At 43.7% G+C, this 25,563-nt stretch overlaps 1 protein-coding gene across 2 annotated transcripts in view; it reads left to right on the top strand.

Annotated features, from left to right (window-relative positions):
- Nucleotides 1-25,563, top strand: part of naaladl2 (N-acetylated alpha-linked acidic dipeptidase like 2) — a 1,153,361-nt gene that overhangs the window by 989,429 nt on the left and 138,369 nt on the right. For both annotated transcript variants that reach the window (XM_085990293.1, XM_085990292.1), the window contains one exon: nt 4,347-4,442. In XM_085990293.1, the coding sequence (XP_085846419.1) occupies nt 4,347-4,442 (96 nt within the window). The remainder of the gene's footprint in view (nt 1-4,346; nt 4,443-25,563) is intronic.

The following is a 25,563-nucleotide window of genomic DNA, read 5'->3' as shown; positions in this document are numbered from 1 at the left end:
TGATGCTCACTTGTGAGCTGTGATACACCAGGTGACAACACTACTCTATGTCCCGAAGGTCCCACCGAGGTGTGAGTGTCTGCGCTGGTGCTGGGTGCGCAGAATTCTGCTGACGCTGCGCCCTCAGAGGTTGCAGCTTCCTCTGAGGAGTCTGGCTGCTCAGCCTCTTCTTCCTGGCTTGGGGGGACGGATGCTTGTGATGGTCCTGTTGGGGAGTAAAGGAAAGAGTCAGAGATGTGATGCAAAGGCTACATGCACATAGCTTATTGCAGATGCTCATAAATGCATCGGTTACAACTTCACAATCATTATCAGCGACTCATGCAATGTCAAAGAGAGAGATTGGAAACTTTTCTGTCACCAGCTTGCTGTGTTGCACCCGTCTGTCCGTCCCCCACACGCGAATCATCCTCAATGCCCATAATTTCCAGGACGGCCTCCTCCCAGGGGGTCAGGTGGGATATTGAGGCTGTCCCTCTTCCTGTCCTGGCTCGCTCTCTTTTGTTGTGAGCTCTCTTCCTGCAATGAGGGAGACAAGTGGAGGTTGAGTGAGTGTAGAGATTGCATAGCATAGATATTTAGAAGGAGATAAAGATGGAGTGAGGTTGCAAGACCAAGGGCCCTCCCTGTGTGTTGTCAGTTGTGTTCAAAGCATCAGAGTGATAGGGAGTGTGAGGGCTGCATGGTGGAATAGTTATGTGAATGTGAGCGTAGAGAGAGAGGGAATGGGTAAGGGTGCCTGGATGTCAGTGTCAAGTGGGATGTGGAGGAAGAGATTGCTAAAGCTGAGTGCTGGTGAGGAAAGGCAATGGGGATCAGATTGAGGGTGATGGGAAATTCATACTCACTTTTCCAGTGCGCTGAAGGTCATGAAATCTTTCCCTGCACTGTATCCAGGTTCTGCGGGTGACTCCCAAGGAGTTGACCTCCTCAGCCACCTGCATCCACACAACCTTGGTCTGAGTGGGAGGCCTCTTCCTCCCTGATGAAGGGAACAGGACCTCCCTGTTGGCCCTAGCCCCATTCACCAATGCCTGCAGGGCCACCTCATCGAAACGAGGAGCTGATCTGGGCCTCCCGCTTGTCATCTTTCCTGCAGGTCCCTCTGACACCAAATGGAGGAAGCTTGGAAGCCTGCAGAAGAAGCAAGGCTTGCTGTGGACCTTAAATGCAGCAGCAATGATGATGTCATCGGAGGGGACTTTCAGTCATGAAAAACCCCTTTGCAAAGGCTTCCCACACGTTGGAAATCAATTGGCCAATTGAGTTAAAATTGCATCAATCTCCCACATCCATTTAGATTCGTGTGGGAAACACGAAATTCGGATAACACGACAACAGCCCGCACCTGAGTTAAAATCGAGCCCATTGAGTCTATTCAAGATTTCACATGGGCAATACAGGAAACTTTCTGATATCCGGCACTGACGGGACCGAGCTGGTGCCGTACCATCAGAAGTGCCGGCCATACCAGCGTTAATGTTGAAACATACGGAACTGAAAAGCTTCGTGTGAATCAACAAACCCTGTTGCTTAGCAACAGCTTCAAAACAGTCGGCTGCAGCTGCAAGCGTCTCTAGCTGAAGCTGTTGCTATAGCTACAGGCCTTGCAGTGCCTGACTGGGAAAAAAAAAAGCAACGAGAACTAAAAAACTTATAGAAAACGGCTCCTGATTTTTGCCGTTAGAGCGAGTATTCCGGACACACAACCTCCAGATAAACCAAAGTTTCCTGTACTACAATCTTTTTGCCATATGGATAAAGTTTATTGCTTAATGTAAAAACAATGGACAATGAATTACAATTAGATATTTGGTTATGGAACCGCAAAATAATATATTGCGAAATACGCTATTGGTGTTTCTGGCCTGACCAACCCTTCCCCAGAAAAACATCAAAGGATTTTGGACTTGGGCTCAGTGTTGCTTACAAGTTAAACCCACACCATTTTCAGTTGCTGTTTTCCAGCCAACGATCACAAGACAATTACGGATGAGGCCAATCTTAGATTATTTGTCCAGAAAAGTGCTACTTTCCCTATTGCAACATTGAATTGTTTCTAAAAGGTTCCAGGGTTTATCATCTCCATCACTTTAACTGGAAATCCATTCCATGTATCAGTCCTAAATTTACCTTTATCCCCTTGTCGTGTTCTCTCAATTTAATTTAAACAAGTATTCCAGATTAACCTTTTCCACACCCTTAACTATCTTGTATATGTCTATAAGGTCCCCTTTCAGATGCCTCCTTTGGCTGGTATTACAAGCTGGAAGTGCGCCTCCCACCATATTCGTGCATGGTCCCACGCCTGAAACAGGTGTTAGGCCCTTTGCAAATTCAAATAACGGGCCTAATGCCCGGTGAGGCATAGTCTTCAATATTGGGTTGCCCTGAGGCACTGGGCTGGCTACATTCAGTAAAATCAGGTCTATGTGCGGCCTAACAGACAGTATTTAAAGGAACTACTGCGGGCCGCCACAAACAAGGTAAGTGCTTAAAATATACTTACCCAAATGTGGAGGCCGGGTCGACCATCTCCACATGCAAACCACGTGGGCTGCTGCCAGCCACAGCTCCCCCCCCCCCCCCGTGTACTCACGCTTCCTGATTGCTGCCGACAATTTCCCACCCTTCCCGGTCGCCCCCATTGCTGGTCCCCTTTGTGGAGTTACCTGAGGAGCCCCTGCTGGTGTCATAGTGGCCCAGTCTTCAAGTCCTCTTCTCTGGCGAGCTACCTGGGGATACACAGCCCGCCGGCAGTGAGTCCCGAGGCCCAATATTACGTGCACCTCAGGCCTATTTGTCAGTTGTGTCAGAATGTCAGTTGTGGCTCAGTTGGTAGCACTCTCGCCTCTGAGTCAGAAGGTTATGGGTTCAAGTCCCACACCAGAGACTTGAGCACAAAAATCTAGGCCTACACTCCAGTGCAGTGCTGAGGGAGTGCTGCATTGTCAGAGGTGCCATCTTTTGAATGAGACGTTAAACTGAGGCCACGTCTGTCCTCTCAGGTGGATGTAAAAGATCCCATGGCACTATTTCAAAGACAAGCAGGGGAGTTATCCCTGGTGTCCTGGCGAGTATATATCCCTCAATCAACTAAAACAGATTATCTGGTCATTGTTTGTGGGAGCCTGCTGTGCACAAATTGGCTACCGCGTTTACTACATTACAACAGTGACTACACGTCAAAAAGTACTTCATTGGCTGTAAAGCGCTTTGGGACGTCCGATGGTCGTGAAAGGCGCTTTAGAAATGTAATTCTTTCTTCTATTTGTTCCCTGCGCCCCCTTCGTCAGAATTGACAAAGGGTCATAAGACCTGATAAGGTTACCCCTACCTTCCTTTCTCTTCAAATGCTGTCCAATCTGCTTAGCCTGTAACTGCAGAACTTGACAAAAATATTTCAAATACAAGAAAAATTCTAGATGGCTACATTTACATACCAGACTGCCATCAAATGGTAGACTTCTGGAACCAGAGTACAAAAATCTGAGTTTTTCCATAAAAAGCAGTGCCTCAATAAGTATGACATCTAAATAGAGCTTTCAATTTGTTTCTAAATTACTCTAATTTCCATGTCTTGCAGCACTTTTATGAAGAAGTGCCTTTTTGAAAACAGAGTAGGTTATGTTATTTTTAGGAAATGTTATGCAAGTATACACTTTAGGTTGTCAAATCAGAGAAAAAGAATGGCTTTACATTTAAGTTTTCTTTATCTTTCACTTTCCATTCTGCTTGGAAAACAGACTATGTTATTCCTCACAGTAATTGTATCGAGGGAACAGCAGCATAGTGGTAATGTTACTGGACTAATAATCCAGCGGTCTGGGCTAATAATCCGGTGGCAAGAGTTCAAATCCCACCACGGCGGCTGGGAAATTTAAATTCAGTTATTAAATAAAAATCTGCACTAAAAAGCTAGTATGGTGACCATGAAACTACTGGATTGTCGTAAAGACCCATCTGGTTCACTAATGTCCTTTCGGGAAGAAAATCTACCATCCTTACCTGGTCTGGCCTTATGTGACTCCAGACCCACAGCAATGTGGTTGACTCTTAACTGCCCTCTGAAATGGCCTAGCAAGCCACTCAAGGGCAATTAGGGATGGGCAATAAATGCTAGCTTTGGCAGCGATGCCCACATGCCTTGAACTAATAAAAAAAAATTAATCCTCCTTAAAACTTTTGACATACCCTCTAAAACTATTGAACGTTCTCTATCACTATCTATAAAGCACCTTCCATGTTTGGAGAAGTATATAATGGAGCATCCAAATTATGTGCAAATGCTAACAAAGCACATTAATTGCACCACCTCAGCTGTATTTGTTTCTGCTTTTTCATAGGGGCCAGGATTTCTATCTGAAGCACTTCTCGTTCACGATGCATTGATGGCAGAGACCTTAGATCCCTCCTTTAATCTTCACGAAACTGTAGCTAAGGTAAGAAGATTTCTCGCACTCTGAAAGCTAAAAGACCAGAGTCTGATTCTGTGCACGTGGCTCACCATATGTGAACTTGTGAAGCATTTGTTTCTTTAATGTAGCGGTGAATCATTAGTGAGATGAATTTGTGGGTATTTGGTGCACATGGATGATAAACAGTACACAAATAATTCACTTTCATTTTTAGACTCCTTGATTAACATGTTTCATTTTAAAAGATAATTGTTGAAATCAGGTCTGTTGTAGATCTCGTCTTGGGTTCAGTGGTGTCAGTTGCTCCCTTAAGTGGTCTGAGCGTTTTACTTTTCGCGCTATATCTACTTGTATGATAGCATAACCCAGGGATGTAACAATAGTATCCCCTTGTGATCTGGACTAGATACTCATTTCTTTTGTCTGTAAATTTCTTCAATTTTTCTCAAGGCGAACTGAACAAACACTTGGTGAGATGAGACTTGATTTGAATCACTGAGCTGTTTTATTTCCCATCAGTTAAGCATACAGAACAACAGTTACAATCAGATTCAATTATTTTCATCAATACAACTTGTCTTTGTGTAATGATATAAAATAATGACACGGCTACTCTACACCAGTGTGTGGTTTTGCCCGACTTAAAAGCTAATTTTCTAACACCTCTCTCCAGTATTCCATCCTTCTTGCAGCACTTTGCTGCCTTTCTGCCTCAAGGTTTCACAGTTTTCTCTCTTTTAAAAAGCCTGACTCCATTATCAGTTGAATAGCATTGCCACAGCAGCACTGAATGTGAACAATAACTAGAATGTCAAATTATCTTTATTGTCTCCAGCAATGCTGTTTGGAATCTGCTGTCCCAGTTGTCCTGTAAATTTAATCAGGGGATTTAATCAAGAGCTAAATTTTACTCAATAGCATCATTTTTAACATATAAATACACCAAGGTCCCTCATGGCAACATAGTCTGAAATCCCAAAATGTGACCATGATCAACACCGCCAACTGTTTCAATCTAAATGCTGTGTCATGTCTCCCTCAGAATGAAAGCATATGTGACCATCTTCCTTGTTTGTGATCCATGCAATAATGTGCATTATTTTCTGGCATCAGTTGCATTCTTTTTACCAGTTTATAGATACCACCATAGGGTTGTTTGTAGATGCATGGGTTGATATAATCAAGATTGCACTGTGCCATAGGGGTGCCACCAATTTGGTAACGCTTTACTTGTCTCTGCTGTTACTGCTAGTAGTCATTACTGAAGTGTATGTAGTTAGGTGTATATGGAAATACAGGGCTTCGATTGCCTCCTTAAAAGAAGGCTGATTGCTGAGATATTCCCTAATTTTGGATAGCAACAATACTTGGAGCAGCACCACAAACAGATGAATTGTCCATTAGTGGCATTGAAAGAAAGACTTGCATTTATATAGTGCCGTTCACGACCTTAGGACATCCCAAAGCACTTCACAGCTGATGAATTACTTTGATAGGCCCTGTTGTAATGTAGGAAATGTGCCAGCCAATTTGAGCAGTGCAAGCTCCCACAGGCAGCAAAGTGATAATGACCAGATAACGTTTTTTTAGCATGGTTGCTTGAGGGAAAAATATTGTCCAGGACACCGGGGATAGCTCCCCTGCTCATCTTCGAATAGTGCCATGGGATCTTTTACGTCCAGTTGAGAGAGAGAGGACAGGGCCTCAGTTTAACATCTCATCTAAAAGACAGCACCTCCAACAATATAACACTCCCTCAGCACTGCACTGGAGTGTCAGCCTAGATTTTTGTGCTCAAGTCTCTGGAGTGGAACTTGAGCCCACAACCTTCTGACTCATTGCACCAGTGTTTATGTTTTTTGTTAAAATTAGTTAAGAGAGAAAAAAATTGCCCTGTGAGACCTGAAAACGAATCTTGCAATTTAGCTGTCAGGTGTGGCAGTTGTACGTATCCATGAGTACATGAATTCAGTGTTGGAAAAGAGGCTATAATGTGGATTCCCTGTAATGCAGAGCAGCAGTAAATAATAAATACACCTGCATAGACTTTAAATGTGATGCTTACTTTAAATTTTAAAATGGAGCTGTTTCCATACACATTAACGTATCCCAGATTAACAACTTGTAACTTTTGTTTAACAATTTCTTGGTTCACAGAATGAAGTGTCTATTCATTGTGGGTTAACAACATTGTTGGGGTGGGGGAGGAAATGGCTCCCTGCTGGCTTAATGGTTACATGCATTGTGTGGTGTGGACCTGAACCATGGAGACCAGAATGGTCTCAGGTTCAATCACTGGCCTGTGCGGTTAGTTGATCTAAAATGGGGGAGTGGCACTGGAGGCAGCATCGTTAGCTTCAGCACCTTTGGATTATAGAAACATAGAAAAATAGCAGCAGGAGTAGGCCATTCGGCCTGCTCCACCATTCAATATGATCATGGCTGATCCTCTATCTCAATACCATATTCCCGCTCTCTCCCCATAACCCTTGATGCCTTTTGTGTCTAGAAATCTACCTATCTCCTTCTTAAATATATTTAGTGACTTGGCCGCCACAGCCTTCTGTGGTAGAGAATTCCACACGTTCACCACCCTCTAAGTGAAGAAATTTCTCCTCATCTCAGTCCTAAATGAGACTGTGACCCATCGTTCTAGTCCCCCAGCCAGGGGAAACATCGTCCCTGCATCCAGTCTGTCTAGCCATGTCAGAATTTTATACGTTTCAATGAGATCCCTCTCATTCTTCTAAACTCTAATGAATACAGGCCTAGTTGACCCAATCTCTCCTTATACAACAGACCTGCCATCCCAGGAATCAGTCTGGTGAAACTTTGCTGCACTCCCTCTATGGCAAGTATATCCTTTCTTGGGTAAGGAGACCAAAACTGCACACAGTACTCCAGGTGTGGTCTCACCAAGGCCCTGTATAACTGTAGTAAGACATCCTTGCTCCTGTACTCAAATCCTCTTGTAATAAAGGCCAACATGCCATTTGCCTTTCTAACTGCTTGCTGCACCTGCATGTTTGCTTTCAGTGACTAGTGTACAAGGACACCGAGATCCCTCTGTACATCAACATTTCCCAATCTATCACCATTTAAATAATAGTCTGTTTTTCCTACCGAAGTGGATAACTTCACATTTATCCACGTTATACTGCATCTGCCATGTATTTGCCCACTCACTCAACTTGTCTAAATTGCCTTGAAGCCTCTTTGCTTCCTCCTCACAACTCACAATCCCACCTAGTTTTGTGTCGTCAGCAAACTTGGAAATATTATAGAGTCATAGGGCAGGATTTTCATTGGGCTGTGGAGGCAGAATTGGAGGCATGTGGGGGGTTAAAATCTCAAAATCGGGGGGCACGAACCCATCCCGCCCCCAACCCACCTCCATGCCAGTTTCAAAGGAGGCGGATACCCGACCTGTGCTGGGAGCTGCCTCCGCGAGGTGGGAAGGGAATTAGTGCCAATTAACAGGCTCAACAAGTTCAATCAAGTGAAAATCGAGTGGGTTGGCCCGCCTCCTACACGCCTCCAGTATCAAAATCTAGCCCATAGAGTTATACAGCACAGAAAGAGGCCCTTCGGCCCATCATATCCGCGCCAGCCATCAAGCCCTGTCTATTCTAATCCCATTTTCCAGCACTTGGGGCTAGATTTTCGGGGAGCCGTCAGGCAGGGCTTCAGGCATGTGGGGGGGGGGGGAAATCCCGACTTTGGGGGTCCCAACACCATCCCGCCCAAAACCCCGCCCCACGTAAGTTTCAGGGGCGGTGGGTACCCGCCCCGCACTGGGACCCGCCGAAACCAGGCGGGAAGGGATTAGTGCCAATGAACTGCCTCTTAACAGGTAGTTAACAGGCAGTTTTTAGCCTAATCCCCATTTTGAGGGGTTTCGTGTGGGTTTCCCGACGGCTCCAAACCACGCCAGGTTAGAGCAGCAGGCCGTCGGGTTGAATGAGTTGGAGGGGTCGCGATGTCGGCACTCAGGTGAGTGATGGGTGCATGAGTGTAAAGGTAAGTGTGTTTGGTGTGTCTAAAGTGTGTAGAGAACTTTTACTTACCTTTACTTACCTTAACAGCCTTACTTCCTGTAGCCGTCGGGAGCGCAGCACTCAGCCGGAACTGAAAGCTGAACAGCTGCGATCTGTCAAAAGTGACAGCCTTCAGCTTTTAGTGCTGCTGAGATTTCTAACTGAGTCTGCGTAGAAGGACTCATCTTAGAAATCAGACTGTCAGTGTTTGACAGCTTCAAACAGCTGTGAGACACTGATATTTCATCTGTCAGAAATTTTGACAGATAAAATTTCAGTCTGTGACGTCACCTGTTGCCGGTGGCCCTTAATTGGCCTGCTGAGCCCGCTGGGCGGGCTCAACAAGGTCAATCAAGGGAAAATCGCGCGGATTGAACGGACGTCGAAGTAGGCGGGTCAGAAACCCGAAAGGGGAAGTCCCGCCTTCTTCCCGACAGGTTCGACAAAATCGACCACTTGGTCCGTATTACATTTGGTTCCCTCATCCAAATGATTGATATGGGAAACTGCCATTGATTGTTATCCAGTGACCCTTACTAGAAAGTACATGGGTGTAAACATCAGGTCAAATCACCCCCATGGCCAGCATATACTCACTAGGCTCACAAATGATGAATGGGAATTTTGGAATCTTCAGAAGAGGAGGAGAGTTGAGGAAAGGATTGTGTCAATTAGAACAAAATAGTTTTCTAGATTAAAAATGAATTTGTCAAACTGCAGGTACAGTTCCTTAATTGGCTTTCTAAAGACCTGTAACTTGGCTATGTTGTGTGAACTATAGTAAGTGAAGACTAAATAGTGGTGTTATGTATATGATGCTGAACAAACAAGAGCAAACAAGTTGCAGTACGATTTCCGGATACAAGTACAATCCCACCCTGAGTCTGAAACCTCAACTAATGAACTGCAGATTCTAACATCAGAAAATGTATTTAATTCAGCATAAAAACTAGCCACAACACTAAGTGGTCTTTGAGGTTACATAAAATTATCATGATGGTGGAATTGCCCTTTAACAAATAATAAAATGTAGTTTTTAGTTACATAAAATGTTAATGCAGGGTTAGTGATACCTATGATATTTCATGTTACTGCATTTTTTTCAGCAATTTATTATTAATGGTAAAATAAATGCTACTGTTACGAAATGAATTGCCAGTAAAGTAAGGGTGCTAATCTCTTGGGTGTTTCTAGACTAGCTCTTCCCCCATGAGACTGCCTGGTATAGCACCATCTATTTTATCCCTAACATAAAAGACCCACACAAAACAGCCCTTTCATGACATGCATTTTTATATGACTCCCAAAGACATACTTAAGTAATTTATCCTTCTTGTTATTAATGAAAATATGTCTAATCAGTGATTGGCTTGGATTTTGCAGTAAGAATAATGGAGAGGTCAACGGCGCTCACTGTTGTTAAGCAGTTAATCGGACAGCAACTACTGGCGTCTGCACATGTGCAGTTAAACGTGGAAATCAGAAAGTTGCTGTCCGAGTTGCCCTGCTTCGCTATAAAGTATCTCACCAAGAGACTCTGCATTCAAACACATGAAGGGCATGAAGTTTGGACTTACCCACTAGATACCATTAAACGTGCCAGAAAAAGTTAGGTCTGGTGCATTCATGCATAAGTGAATTTTTAATGACGTGATAAGTATTAATTACTGCCAAACAACTTCTCTGGCACTGACAATTTAATTTAAAGATGTGGAGTCTCATTCCTTCAGATCTTAATTATTGTTGGAGATTTAAAAAATGTTTTTTTTCTTTCTGTCTCATTTATCTCTCTCTTAATCCCATCTTTCTTTCCCTCTCTATTTCGCTTTCTGTACATGATTTGGCATTGAATTAAATATTCTAATTTACACTTCCTGGTTTAGACTCTGCATGTCTCAGAAAGGATTCTTCAATCTGCTTGGTTAAGGAGACATACCATTGCTTTCCCTGTCGAGGGCATGGCACTGCTTTGATGGTCTGATAACCTCAAACCGCAGTGCAAAAGCCCACAGAAAGTCTGAGTGTAAGTGTAATAAACAGTGAGCACCGTTCGTTTGCCGCTGACTGCAAAATCCAGGCCATTCTATCTAGTTGCAGTATGTCATTCCTGTAAGTAGCTTATATTGGTTCCATGAATGAATTAATCTGTCCTCCCTGCTCTTGCCTCCGTCTCCAAGACATCTCCAACTTCAGAAACAGAATAATAATAAGTATTAATGTAGTAGTTACTTTTAATTCTAATTTAAAGCTATTAGGTTTTCACTATGCTAAGTATAATTTACAAATGTGTTATTACTTGTTTCCATGTTATTGCACACACACACATTATTTACCAATGCAGAAAAAGTAAATGTCCAATAAATCTGAAAAGTTATATACATGTGGATGAAATTCCTCTGTGAGCTATTTTAATGTTCTGGCTATTACTGCATGGTCGAAGGAGACATGGAATGAGGACTAACAGTGTTACCGTGAGAATAATGAGCTTTATTAATAATATTTTGAAACGAAGTCAGTGGTAAATCCCTATTTAGAGTCCCTCAAATAATCTTGTCTCATTGGTAGAAAAGAAGGGATCATACACTATGTGAAGCTTTACATGAAGTATGAATGAAGGGAAAAGTTTGGAATGGAAACCTCTTAAAGGGACAAGCATCTCTAACAATTTTTTCCCGTGCAATTACCCAACTTGTAAATCACATTTAAAAAACAAGAGATATATTTAAGGGTGACCAAAGTACCTTTCTGTGTAGGTAATAAAGAAAATACTGCAGGTGTTGGAAATCTGAAACTTAAAACAGAAAAACCTGGAAACATACATAAGTCAGTCAGTATCTATAGAGAGAACAGACATTTCAGCTGCACACCCTATATCTGGTATAAAATTTAAAAAGGGTAGAAGTGGAACTAGAAAGAGGTTAAAAAGAAAATTTGGAAGGAAATATAAATTGGAAATGTCAAAGAATATATAAAGAAATAGTAAAGTATTCTCTTGGTACATAAGTAACAAAAGGAGAATTAAGATAGGGATAGGGCCACTAAGGGATAAGCAAGATAAACTCACAGGAGGTGATACTGAAATGGGAGGGATACTTTGCCTAATTTTCACTAAACAGGCTAACAAAGAGGAAATGACAATAATAGAAGAAGTCAAGAGAGATGTTACCACAGTTAAGATAGAAAAAAAAGGATTTACTGGAAAAACTAGCCAAACTTGAAGATAAAATCCCAGGTCCGATGGATTGCACCCGTGGATACTCAAAAAAAAACTAGGGAGGAGATAGCAGATGCACTAGTATCCATACATAACATTCAATGGAAAAAGCATGGTGTGAAAGGACTGTCAAACAGCAAATGTAATTCCTATCTTCAAAAAGGGAAAAAGAACTAATCCAGTGAACTATGGACCAGTTAGCTAAATGCCAGTGGTTGGAAAGATACTGAAATCTTTGCTAAAAGATCAATAACAAAAAATAATTTAAAAAATAGTCGCTATTGATTTCTAAAAGGAACGTCATGTTTAACCAATTTTATTGAGTTCTTTGAAGAAATAACAGGAAGAGTAGACAATGGTAATGCACTGGATGTAATATACATGGTCTTTCAGAAGGTCTTTGATAAAATGCCACATAAGAGACTGAGGATAAAGGTCAGGGCGTGTGGAGTCAGGGCCAAGTAGGAGTTAAGGGAAGTTTCTTAGTCTGTCAGAAAGCATGAAATGGTATCCTACAGGGACCTGTGCTGGGACCGCTGTTATTCACTATATACATAAATGGATTTAGAAATTAGAAGTATGGTGTTGAAATTTGTAGATGATACCAAATTGAGAGGTATTGCTAATAATGTGGAGGACTGCACTAAAATACAGCAAGACATAAATAAGATTGCAGAGTGGGTGATAAATGGCAAATTAAATTTAATCCAGCAAAATGTGAGGTTGTTCATTTCAGTAGGAGGAATAAAGAGGCATTTATTCCTTGGAAGGTATGAAACTACATGGTGTAGAGGAGCAAAGAGATCTGGCAATACAGACACAAAAATCACTAAAAGTAGCAACAGAAGTTGATAAGGCCATAAAGAGTACTGGGATTAATTTCTAGAGGAATAGAATATAAAAGCAGGGAAGTAATGCTAAATTTAAATCGAACCTTGGTTAGACCACACGGAGTATTGTGTGTAGTTCTGGGCTCCATACTACAATAAGAATATTGAAACACTGGAGAAAGTGCAGAAAAGATTATCTCACATAATCAATTTGCCTACAAAGTATACAGAATACTAAATTCGACAAGAGGAAGCAATTTGATATGATTACAGATGCTTTTACAAAGGAAATTGCTACTATTTGAAACGTATTAGATTTAACAAGTAAAGTAGAAACAATGTAGATGGACAGATTGCAAAGACTTTAAGAATGGATTGCCGATGATAAAATCATACAAAACAATCTAAAATAGCTTTTAAGTATATGCACAGGACCAGTAACAAAACAGATAATGTAAGAACATCAATCCTTGTTTTTAGATCTGTTCCTTACACATGTATATCCTGCCAGAATCCAGTAGCTAATAGTTGAAACCAGACATTAAGGCCGCGATTTCCCCTACCACGGCAGGTCCGTGGCGGGCGACGTCAGTGGCGGGTCCCAACCCTGCTGCTGGCTCCAGTTGGCTCTGTAGAATGATTTTAAGTTGATTGGGCTTGTTAAGCCCGCCCAGCGCGCTTGTCGGCCAATTGAAGGAAGCGGGTCTGATGATGTCATTTGATGACGCGTCATCAACCAGTGTCCTTAAAGGGACCATGCGCAAATTGATTTTGACAGTTGTGCTGTCAGTGTTCTACAGCATTGAGGTGCTGTAAACACTGACACGCACTACACAGAGGTGCACGGCTGCACACAGGCTCTCCCATGACTCCCTCCATATGCTTATGGAGGGAGTCAGAGCATGCAGGGAGGTTCTCTTCCCTTCCAGTGGGTGGAAGAGACTTCCACAGGAGACCAACGCAGCCTGGTTGCACACTGCACAGGAGGACACAAGCAGGGATGTCATCAGGAGGACCAGGCTGCAGTGGCGCAAATCTTTCAATGATCTCAGTAGATCAAGAAATGTTACTGCAAAGCCAAACTCAACCTCATCCTGCTGTGCCTCTCATCACAACCCCATCACTCTGCCTTCCCTACCCTACTCCTGCACATCCTTACTCAAACCAACTTACCTTGCGCCTCCACCCATCCCTCTCTATCTACATTATCACTTCCCCATCTCACTAGCCACCCCTCACACTCACCCTCATCCTAGTCCAATCACAACACACAAGGATAGGCACTTGGTATAATGTGGTGTCAAACATTGAAAACGTTTATTTTCAACACTTTGCTTTCTTAGACAGATCTGTATGCACCTTTGGAAGTGGCTTAGTGAGGTTGCAGTGAATGGTGAGACATAACGGTACTCCCCGCTTTCGTGATGAGTGTGAAACGAATGGCTTGGGCATTGTAGGGATGCTTTATGGTGTTGTTGTGGGGTGGTGCCAACCTGGCGCATCATGTGGCAGCCAGGGTGTACAGCATCAAATTAAGTAAATCTGGCCATGGTGAGGCCATCTCTGGCCTCCCGGGCAGCAATATTGTCGGATGCTGATGCCCCCTGTCCTGTGCAGCATCAGTTGATTGCAGAGAAGATTGGTATTGTTGTTGGTGCTGCTGGTGTGCCTGGTGCTGCTGGTGTTGGGGCTGATCGTGGTGGGATTCTGAGGACCAAGGTGAGATAGTTTCAAGGGCACCAATGCTGATGTAATAGATGGCAGGTGAACTTGAGATGACAGAAGCAATCTGTCAATGATGAGAGAGGTTGTTCCAATGAGGTGACACTGGGTAGAGAGTTTGCTCCAAACACTTACAACCTGCATAAAGCTCAATCTGTCTTCCAAATGCAATAAGCAACAGCTTCATAACTTGGAAAGTGAACAGCTGTGCGATGGGAGCTTTTATACCATATTTGCAGCTGTCAAGTAATGAGATGATCCCATGGTCAGACAACTCCCGACCTCCTTACCTGACGTGATCCCTGAGCAGCGTGGACCCCATGGGCGACCTCGTAAAATGTTACGGTGAGCTCAAAATACTTTCTAATGGGTTGTTAACAACGTCATAATGACCTAGAAACATAGAAGATAGGAGCAGGAGTAGGTCATTCAGCCCCTCGAGCCTGTTCCGCCATTTAATGAGATCATTGCTGATCATTCAAATTCAGTCCCCTGCCCCTGCTTTCTCCCCATATCCCTTGATCCCTTTAGCCTTAAGAAACATAGCTAACTCCTTCTTGAATATATTTAATGAATTGGCCTCAACTGCCTTCTGTGGTAGAGAATTCCACAGGTTCACCACTCTCTGGGTGAAGAAATTCCTCCTCACCTCAGTACTAAATGGCTTACCCCTTATCCTTAGACTGTGACCCCTGGCTCTGGACTCCCCTGCCATCGGGAACCTCCTTCCTACATCCAGTCTGTCTAGTCCTGTTAGAATTTTATAAGGTTCAATGAGATCCCCTCTCATTCTTCTAAACTCTAGCGAATATAAGCCTAATCGACTCAATCTCTCTTCATACGTCATTCCTGCCATCCCAGGTATCAGTCTGGTGAATCTTCGCTGCACTCCCTCCATGGCAGGAACATCCTTCCTCAGATAAGATGACCAAAACTGCACACAATACTCAAGGTGTGGTCTCACCAAGGCCCTGTACAACTACAGCAAGACATCCTTGCTCCTGTACTCGAATCCTCTCGCTATGAAGGCCAACATACCATTTGCCTTCTTAACCGCCTGCTGCACCTGCATGCTTACCTTCAGCAGCTGGTGCACAAGGACACCCAGGTCTCGTTGCACTTCCCCTTTTCCCAATCTATTGCCGTTCAGGTAATAATCTGCCTTCCTGTTTTTGCCACCAAAGTGGATAACCTCGCATTTATCCACATTATACTGCATTTGCCATGCATCTGCCCAATCACCCAACCTCTCCAAATTATACTGGAGTTTCTCTGCCTCCTCCTCACAGCACACACGCCCACCCAGCTTTGTGTCATCTGCAAACTTGGAGATATTACATCTAGCTCCCTTGTCTAGATCATTAATATATATTGTGAACAGCTGGGGTCCTAGCATCGATCCCTGCGGTACCCCACTAGTCACTGCCTGCCACTCAGAAAAAGACCCGTTTATTCCAACTCTTTGCTTCCTGTCTGCCAACCAGTTCTCTATCCAAGTCAGTACCTTACCCCCAATCCCATGTCCTTTTACTTTGCACGCCAATCTCTTATTCGGGACCTTATTGAAAGCTTTCTGAAAGTCCAAATACACCACATCCACTGGTTCTCCCTCATCTATTCTACCAGTTACATCCTCAAAAAATTCCAGTAGATTAGTCAAGCATGATTTACCTTTTGTAAATCCATGTTGACTTTGTCCGATCCTGTCACTGTTTTCCAAATGCTCTGCTATTACATCTTTTATAATGGACTCTAGCATTTTCCCCACTACCGATGTCAGGCTTACTGGTCTATAATTCCCCGTTTTCTCTCTACCGCCTTTTTTAAACAGTGGGGTTACATTAGCTACCCTCCAATCCATGTGAACTATTCCAGAGTCTATCGAATTTTGGAAGATGACCAGCAATGCATCTACTATTTCTACGGCCACTTCCTTAGTACCCTAGGATGTAGATTATCAGGCCCTGGGGATTTATCGGCCTTCAATCCCGTCAATTTCCCTAACACCATTTCCCTACAAATACTGATTTCATTCAATTCCTCCCTCTCATTAGACCCTATGTTCCCCGAAATCTCTGGAAGGTTATTTGTGTCCTCCTTTGTGAAGACAGAACCAAAGTATGTATTTAATTGGTCAGCCATTTCTTTGTTCCCCATCATAAATTCCCCTGATTCTGACTGCAAGGGACCTATGCTTGACTTCACCAATCTTTTTCTCTTCACATATCTATAGAAGCTTTTACAGTCAGTTTTTATGTTCCCTGTAAGCTTACGCTCATATTCTATTTTCCCCCTCTTAATTAATCCCTTTGTCCTCCTTTGCTGAATCCTAAACTGCTCCCAATCCTGTTTTGCTGCTTTTTCTGGCCAATTTATATGTCCTCTTCTTGGATCTTATGCTATCCCTAATTTCCCTTGTTAGCCATCGTTGAGTCATCTTTTTTGTTTTATTTTTATGCCAAACAGGGTTGAACAAATTCTGTAGTTCATCCATGCGATCTTTAAATGTTTGCTATTGCCTATCCACCGCCAACCCTTTAAGTAACGTTCCCCAATCCATCCTAGCCAACTCGCGCCTCATACCATCATAGTTTCCTTTATTTAAATTCAGGACCCTAGTCTCTGAGTCAACTACTTCACTCTCTATCTTAATGAAGAATTCTATCATACTATGATCGCTCCTCCCCAAGGGGCCTTGCACAACAACATTGCTAATTAATCCTTTCTCATTACATAATACCCAGTCTAAGATGGCCTGATTTCTATTTGGTTCCTCAACATTTTGGTCCAGGAAACCATCCCGTATACACTCTAGGAATTCCTCCTCCACAGTATTGTTACTAATTTGGTTAGCCCAATCTATATGCAGATTAAAGCCACCCATGATAACTGCTGTGCCCTTATTGCACGCGTCTCTAATTTCCCATTTAACGCCATCCCCAACATCAGCATTACTGTTTGGGGGTCTGTATTCAACTCCCACTAACGTTTTCTGCCCCTTGGTATTTCTCAGCTCTACCCATACAGATTCCACATCATCAGAGCTAATATCCTTCCTTACTATTGTGTTAATCTCCTCTTTAACCAGCAATGCTACACCACCTCCTTTTCCTTTTTGCCTGTCCTTCCTGAATATTGAATACCCCTGGATGTTGAATTCCCAGCCTTGGTCACCCTGGAGTCATGTCTCCGTAATGCCATTTGCATCTATTTGTGCAGCTAATTCATCCACCTTATTATGAATGCTCCTCGCATTAAGACACAAAGCCTTCAGGCTTGCTTTTTTAACACTCTTTGTCCTTTTAGAATTATTATTTACTGTAGCCCTGTTTGATTTACACCTTTGATTTCTCTGCCTTCCACTTTTGCTTTTTTCCTTCCTGTCTTTTGTTTCTATCCTTGCTTCCCTTTCCTCTGTCTCCCTGCACAGGTTCCCAACCCCCTGCCATGTTAGTTTAAACCCTCCCCGACAGCACTAGCAAACACTCCCCCTACGACATCGGTCCCAGCCCCGCCCAGGTGTAAACCGCCCAGTTTGTACTGGTCCTACCTCCCCCAGAACCGGTTCCAATGCCCCAGGAATTTGAATCCTTCCCCCTTGCACCATTCCTTTAGTCACGTATTCATCTGAAATATCCTTCTATTTCTACCCTGACTAGCATGTGGCACTGCTGAAATTACTACCTTTGAGGTCCTATTTTTTAATTTACCTCCTAACTCCCTATATTCAGCTTTTAGGACCTCATCCCGTTTTTTACCTATTTCGTTGGTACCTATATGCACCACGACAACCGGTTGTTCACCCTCCCCCTCCAGAATGCCCTGCAGCTGCCCCGAGACATCCTTGACCCTTGCACCAGGGAGGCAACCTACCATCCTGGAGTCTCGTTTGCGGCCGCAGAAACGCCTATCTATTCCCCTTACAATAGAATCCCCTATCACTATAGCTCTCCCAGTCTTTTTCCTCCCGTCCTGTGCAACAGAGCCACCCATGGTGCCAGGCAGTTGGCTGCTGCTACCTTCCCCCGATAAGCCATCTCCCTCAACAATATCCAAAGTGGTATATCTGTTTGAGAGGGGGATGTCCACAGGGGACCCCTGCACTACCTGCCTGCGCCTACTACTCTGCCTGGTGGTCACCCATTCCCTTCCTGCCTGTGCAGCCTTTACCTGCGGTGTGACCAACTCCCTAAATGTGCTATCCATGATGTCCTCAGCATCGCGAATGCTCCAGTATGTATCCATTCGCAGCTCCAGTGCCGCAATGCAGTCTGTTAGTAGCTGCAGCTGGATGCACTTCCCGCACACATGGTCGTCAGGGACACAGGAAGTGTCCTTGATTTCCCACATAGCGCAGGAGTAGCATGCCATGGGGCCAAGCTGTCCTGCCATGACTTACCCTTTAATTAATCCAAATTAATTTAAATCAAATCAATACCACTAATTACACTACAATTAAATGATATACTCAAGGGCCCTTGGTTACTAGCACTCCCCGATACACAACAGAGACCTTAGAAACTATAACCACAAAAATTAAGATCTTCTAAATTTCATAAACTATTAATCTTAACTGTCAAACTATAGAGTAGTATAAATACTCACCTGGCCGTACTCACCCAATCAGCTGCTTCCTCTTGCCCGCGTCACTTTTTGAATCGTGGCGTAGCTTCAGAACGCCGCCGCCAGTCTGTGAGATTGGTCAGCCTCTAAAAAAGCCCACGAAAGTGAGTTTAAGTACTCACTGTACCGCCGCCCTCTGCTCCTCCCGACACCAGGCTCTGTAAAAAAGCCCACGAAAGTGAGTTTAAGTACTCACTGTACCGCCGCCCTCTGCTCCTTCCGACACCAGGCTCTGTAAAAAAGCCCGCGAAAGTGAGTTTAAGTACTCACTGTACCGCCGCTCTCTGCTCCTCCTGACACCGGCCTCTGTAAAAAAGCCCGCGAAAGTGAGTTAAAGTGAGTTTAAGTACTCACTGTACCACCGCTCTCTGCTCCTCCCGACACCGGCCTCTGTAAAAAAGCCCGCGAATTGCTAGTGAATTGTCTCTCCCACTGCTACGTGTCGGGTCTGTTCAGCCCTGACAGACCCGACATCTGGGAAAGTTGCGTTGCAGCGGGTTCCCGACTCACTCTCAAAAAAAAAAACATTTTCCCACCTGACCTGCCACCGAACGCGCCCACTGACCCTGCTGAAAAATTCCCCCTAATAAAACATCTGTGAGAATTTTTTTAATTGCTCTGATACATAGATTTAAACAAAATTCTTATATAATAAATTTATCATTGACACCCAAGTACAAACTCTACATTCAATCTCATGATTGCACAGTGTTCAGTTCCATTCACAATTCCTCAGATAATGAAGCAGTCTATGCCAGCATGCAGCAAGACCTGGACGCCATTCAGGCTTGGGCTGATAAGTGGCAAGTACCATTTGCGCCACACACAAGTGCCGGCAATGACTATTTCCAACAAGTGGGAGTCTAACCCACCGCCACTTGACATTCAACAGCATTAACATCGCTGAATCCCCCACCATCAACATCCGGGGAGGTAACCATTGACCAGAAAGGGTTCCCGACGTGATACGTTGACTTGCTTTCTCTCTCCTTGATGCTGCCTGACCTGCTGAGTGTTTCCAGCATTTTCTGTTGTTAGACCAGAAACTTAACTGGACCAGCCACATAAATACTGTGGCGACAAGAGCAGGTCAGAGGCTGGGTATTCTGCTGTGAGTGTCTCACCTCCTGACTCCCCAAAGCCATTCCACCATCTACAAGGTGCAAGTCAGGAGTGCAATGGAATACTCTCCACTTGCCTGGATGAGTGTAGTTCCAACAACACTCAAGAAGCTCAACACCATCCAGGACAAAGCAGCCTGCTTGATTGGCACCTCATCCACTACCTTAAACATTCACTTCTGCACTGTGGCTGCAGTGTGTACCATCTACAAGATGCACTGTGGCTGCAGTGTGTACCATCTACAAGATGCACTGCCAAGACTTCTTCGGCAGCACCTCCCAAACCCGTGACCTCTACCACCTAGAAGGACAAGGGCAGCAGGCGCATGCGATCACCATCACCTGCAAATTCCCCTCCAGGTTAGTTACACACCATCCTGACTTGGAAATATATTGCCGTTCCTTCATCATTGCTGGGTCAAAATCCTGGAACTCCCTCCCTAACAGCACTGTGGGAGTACCTTCACCACACAGACTGCAGCGGTTCAAGAAGGTGGCTCACCACCACCTTCTCAAGGGCAATTAGGAATGGGCAATAAATGCTGGCCTTGCCAGCGACGCCCACATCCCATCTATCTATATATATAAATCGGTCCTTCTGTCTGTCCTTCTGTCTGTCTGTCTGCAGGTGTGCGTCTGGGCGGCTATGCGCTCGAAAGTTACAGGGCGTACCTACGTGTGCGTTACGCCGAAAGAAAGCTTACCTTTCCAAAACGGTTTTAAGCGTATTTACATTTCGGCCGGGCTAAAATCGCGCCCGCGGTATCCGAGAAACCTTAACATTCCGCTCATTAACATCTCATTATCCGCTCATTAGCGACAGAGTGACCTCGAGCTCGACCAATCGTACGCCGGGTTGCTGGCGTGTGCCGCCGGGCCAATCGGTGCGTGTGTGGGCGGGCCTTATTGTTCTGAACCGAGGTGAGTCGCCGCCATCTTGATTCCAAACTTTTCCTTTCTTTTTCCCGCTTTCTGCGTCTTTAAAAAAAAACGTTGCTTTTAAAACACATATTGTTTTTAAAAAAAAATGATTTCGAAAGTAATTAACTTATCTAATCTCATTAATTTTCCTACCTTTCCCCGTTTTTCCAGGTAGGCCTCGAAGCCTCGGCCTCTCCTCCGCACCCACGCCCGAGCTAGGCACCTCCCGGCCCCACTCGAAGGCTGGAGGGGCGGGCCTCAGCCCAGCGCCGCTACCTTACTAAAGGGTGCGCGCGCAGCAGGAGCATCTGAGACGCGGCGTCTCTCTCTCTGGCTCGGCCGGGGGGCGGGGCTTGGTGAGCGTCAAGGGTTACCCTGGCAACCGGGCCCGCCGGCCGTCTCGCACAGCCGCAATCTTGAAGCCAGCTCGGGAAGCCGGTGCTCGGAAGATCGCGCCTCCAGAGTTCGGTGCTTGGTTGGTGGGGGGGGCGAGCCTCGGGGGTGGGGGGCGAGTCTTGGGGGGGCCAACCAGGGGGCTCGGGAGTTTGGGGGGACGTGGATCAGGGGGCTCGGGGACTCTCCCCCTTCCCCTCCCCTCCCCCCCACCTCCTCTCCCCCCCTCCTCTCTCCCCCCCCTCTCCTCCCCCCCTCCCCTCCCTCCCCCCGCCCATCCCTCCCCCCCTGCTCTCTCCTCCTCCCTCCTCCCCCTCCCCTCCCTCCCCCCGCCCCTCCCTCCCCTCCCCCCCGCCCTCCCCTCCCCCCTCCCCCCCGCCCTCCCCTCCTCCCCGCCCTCCCTCCCCTCCCCTCCCTCCCCCTCCCCCTCCCCTCCCCTCCCCCTCCCCTCCCTCTCCCCTCCCCCTCCCCCTCCCCTCCCTCTCTCTCTTCCCTCCCCTCCCCTCCCCTCCCCCTCCTCCCCCCCTCCCCTCCCCCGCTCCCCTTCCCCCCTCCTCTTCCCCTCCTCTTCCCCCCCTCTTCCCCCCCTCTTCTTCCCACCCCCCCTCTTCCCCCCAGTCGCTCTCTCTCTCTTCCAACAACAACATGCCCTCGAAAAAGCCTCGGCACCGCCGGGCACTTCAGCTAGTAAGCGAATAAAACAAATCACAAAGACAACACTTTTGTTATGCTGCTGGCAGGCCTTGTTTTTTGTTTTGGAATCAGTAGCGGTTTCTGAAGTTCACTGACCTTGCTGCCCAAACATAGGGCAATGAGCTATTTCTCCTATTTACTCCTGAACTTCTTTCATCCATGCTGATCCTGAATTTGGTGGTGTTATATCTGTGTTGGAGCTACAGTAAATATAGTCAGGATCTGACACATCGGTTTATTAAAACCTAACAACTGTTTGCTAGCCTATGTCTGACACTGATTGCTTAGCCTCTGGATCCAAATTGACAACTCATTTGTTACAGAACCGGCACGTATATTTAGACAGGAGACTAGTTTATATAAATGTATCACCTCTTTCCCTAGTTATGATCGGCCATTGGTGGAAGAGAGCATTATCCATTTTTCACTTGATCACAACACAAACCTTGAGGCAATATATTTTATTCTATCCCAGAAAGTTCAACCTAATCTTAGAATCTACCACAGAAAATTCTGTGTAAAATTTTGGTGCTTTTAGACAATGATATTACACCAAGCCCCAAACCCATTGGAATCAGAGTCGACAAGTGTCCACTTATTTTGGTGCTGTGCCTTCGCTATTAGAAGCTTAATTTTATTTACTTTAATCAATCTGCCTGCTTGCCTTTCCATGGATGCATTTAAGCAGGGGTCTGAAAAAATGAGGCACAAGAACATTATTGCTATGTGTCATGTTACTCTGTGAAGTATCCATTTTAAATAATTTTGGTAGTTACCCTTTCATAAGTATTTTTAAATATACTATTGAAATATAATTTATTTGCAGGTAATAGATAAACACTCTAGAATTGAAAAATATATTTCAGTGGCGTGGTAAATCACACAGGTGAAGAGTCAAAATGATAATAGACATGTGAATACATCACTCAACAGCTGTCTGCTGTATGCAGTGTTCTGTTATTATATTAAAGGTTGTACAAAAATTCAATTTCTTCCCATTGGAACTATAAATTTTGATGTTGAAAAATGCACAACATCCAGAAGAAAGAAATTGCCAAAATCTGAAAGTTTGCTGCACCAGCTTTTCCTTAGGATGTCAGTAGTGTCTGTGAATGATGAACACTGCACAAAAAGGAAATAAGGTCATTACTTTCAATTCTTTTTATGGTGGTTTAAAAATGGTGATGTTAGCCCTTGTAGGCTTTCCAGCACAGATCACTGCCTTGCTCAGGGGATGGCCGCTGCAGCTTAAGCTGGTAATAAAGACCACAGCAAAGGTCACAAGGAACCTGTGCAGTGTAAGTATAGTTATGCATGTAAAGTATGATTTAGGATTATGGAACGGTGGGACGGAACAATTTTTGTTACTGAGTTTTCAGTCAAACTGAACTGAGAAGTTGATTGGCTGAGTATAGCTCATTCTGATTGGTGATCTGGTTAACTGCTGTGTGGAATTGCGTAACTAATTTGGTGTTTGGTATACTGTAAATTAGAAGTACATGTAACAATATATTAAAATTTTGATATGAATGATTAAATGCAAGGTAACTGAATTTATTTGTACTGTCTCGCCTTCAGTCTGGTCTTTTAGTTGTCTACCCCATCCTTCAACCATGAGGTAAAATACATAAAATCCATTCTAGAAATTCCTATTTCCAGACCCAACATTTTACAATACAGTATTAATCTTACTATAGGAATAAATTTGAGCTAATCTCATTTAGTGTCCACCATTTACAAAAAATTTCAGTTATCTATATGTAAACATGAAACAATTACATTTCATATTCTTAATCACTTACAGAATAACTATTTAAGCAGTAGTAGCCCATCATATCTTTACAAACTATTGGGTTCATACATTCTTATCACTTAACTGTTCAAGCACTTATATAAGGGGTGACTTATGATGCTGCAATGAAATAGTTCTGAACTATCTTTAAAATAGCAAGAACTTTAAGATCTGAGTTATGCAGTTAAATGCACCTGCTTAAGATGTGATATTTGCTTTATTATTTTACAACGTGATGCATATGGGTAGCATATCCAAAAGTCTAGAGTACAATTAAATGCCTTAAGTAACATCTTTAGTACATAAACCACCAAAGTAATTGATTAAAGTACACAACCCCAGGAGATTCACAGAGACAAAGTATTGGAAGGTTATGTTAATTTTTAATTGCAATCTTGCTTATCTGCTTGCTTTGTTCTGTTAGGAGTCCATTGAGTCCAAAGGGGTTTTAGAACTAACTGAAGTCCAGTATTGCTAAGAGAATTAGCAAAAAGTCTTGTCTGTTTATTATCCTCTGTCTTCAAGCAGGAATAGAAATATTCCATGATAATATGCTGCATTGTTTATTGATGCTTTGTTATCTGTTATTTTCTAATAAACCTGTTCCATAGTTGATAGCTCAACTCACGGCCTGATAGTGTTTATTCCATCACTTTCCAAAGTCTAGAAAGCAATTCGAGGACTTGTGATATATTCAGTAGGCTAAATGCAGTAGAAGGATTTCCATTTTACCATTAGGATTGCTACATTATCAGATATTGTGTGTATACGGTCAAACCTTAGTTTGTGATTGGCCAGGGTTCATGTACAGGAGGGATCCTTGGCTCTGAACATGAGATAAATATCTGAGTAAAACCCTGAAACACAACAAAGGTATTACCAAGAGTTTGTAGTAGATTAGATAAATTCTTGCAAAATAAACCTTGATATGTATTATATAACTAAAAGTCTTGCATCTAGTACATGTGCCACACACGCAAAATATGTCATATTGGCTAAAATACCATATTCATAAAAAAGGAATAAATCTCAGAAAATCACTGTTAACTTTAAACAATGGTGATTGCTTGAAATATTAACGACAGGTAGGAAACTCGTGTGTGTGTGTGTGTGTGTGTGTGTGTGTGTGTGTTGCACCATGGCAAACCATGTCCCATGACAACCAGATAGAACATTTACAGACAACTGTGAGGCACAAATAGCAGAATAAAACCATGTAGAATAAAACGTTTTTTTCACTGTTCTGTACTGTTTAAGTTGATAAAAATTTTGAACTAAAGCAGTTTATTGGGATGAGATTTTTTGTGTCGCTGGATTCCTTCCAGACCAAAGGCCTTTTCATCTAATCTGTACTCATATCTCCACCCTATTAAATGTGTGCATCACACTCAGGGTGTTGCATCTCTTGTACTTTAATGATCACAAAGAAATAACCACTATAATTTAACCTATAATTTGCTTACATATAATTGTCATTAGGTAGGTAGAAGCTACCACTACTAATTATGAATGAAACCACATAAAGCCAACCAATCAGATCACTCAATTCTTCAAAGCTACCAACCTGTGACCTAACATCTACCATAAAAAGAACCAATCAAATTGGACAAAATTATTTTTCAAATTGTTACCAGCAGCCATTTGGGTTTTTCTACCCACCCCCTTTATATGATTAAAATAACATTTATGCCGTAATAAAGGAAACAGTTCTAAAAAATATATATATATAAACAGATATTTAAAAATTACCGCAAGATCTTTGTATTTGGTTTGAGGCTTAGTCATTCCCTCAAACTGCA

Source organism: Somniosus microcephalus, chromosome 6 (assembly GCF_052327205.1).
Source record: "Somniosus microcephalus isolate GS21.2 chromosome 6, FLI_Smic_1.0, whole genome shotgun sequence".
Classification (NCBI taxonomy): Eukaryota; Metazoa; Chordata; class Chondrichthyes; order Squaliformes; family Somniosidae; genus Somniosus; species Somniosus microcephalus.
This window is presented reverse-complemented; position numbering and strand designations above follow the sequence as displayed.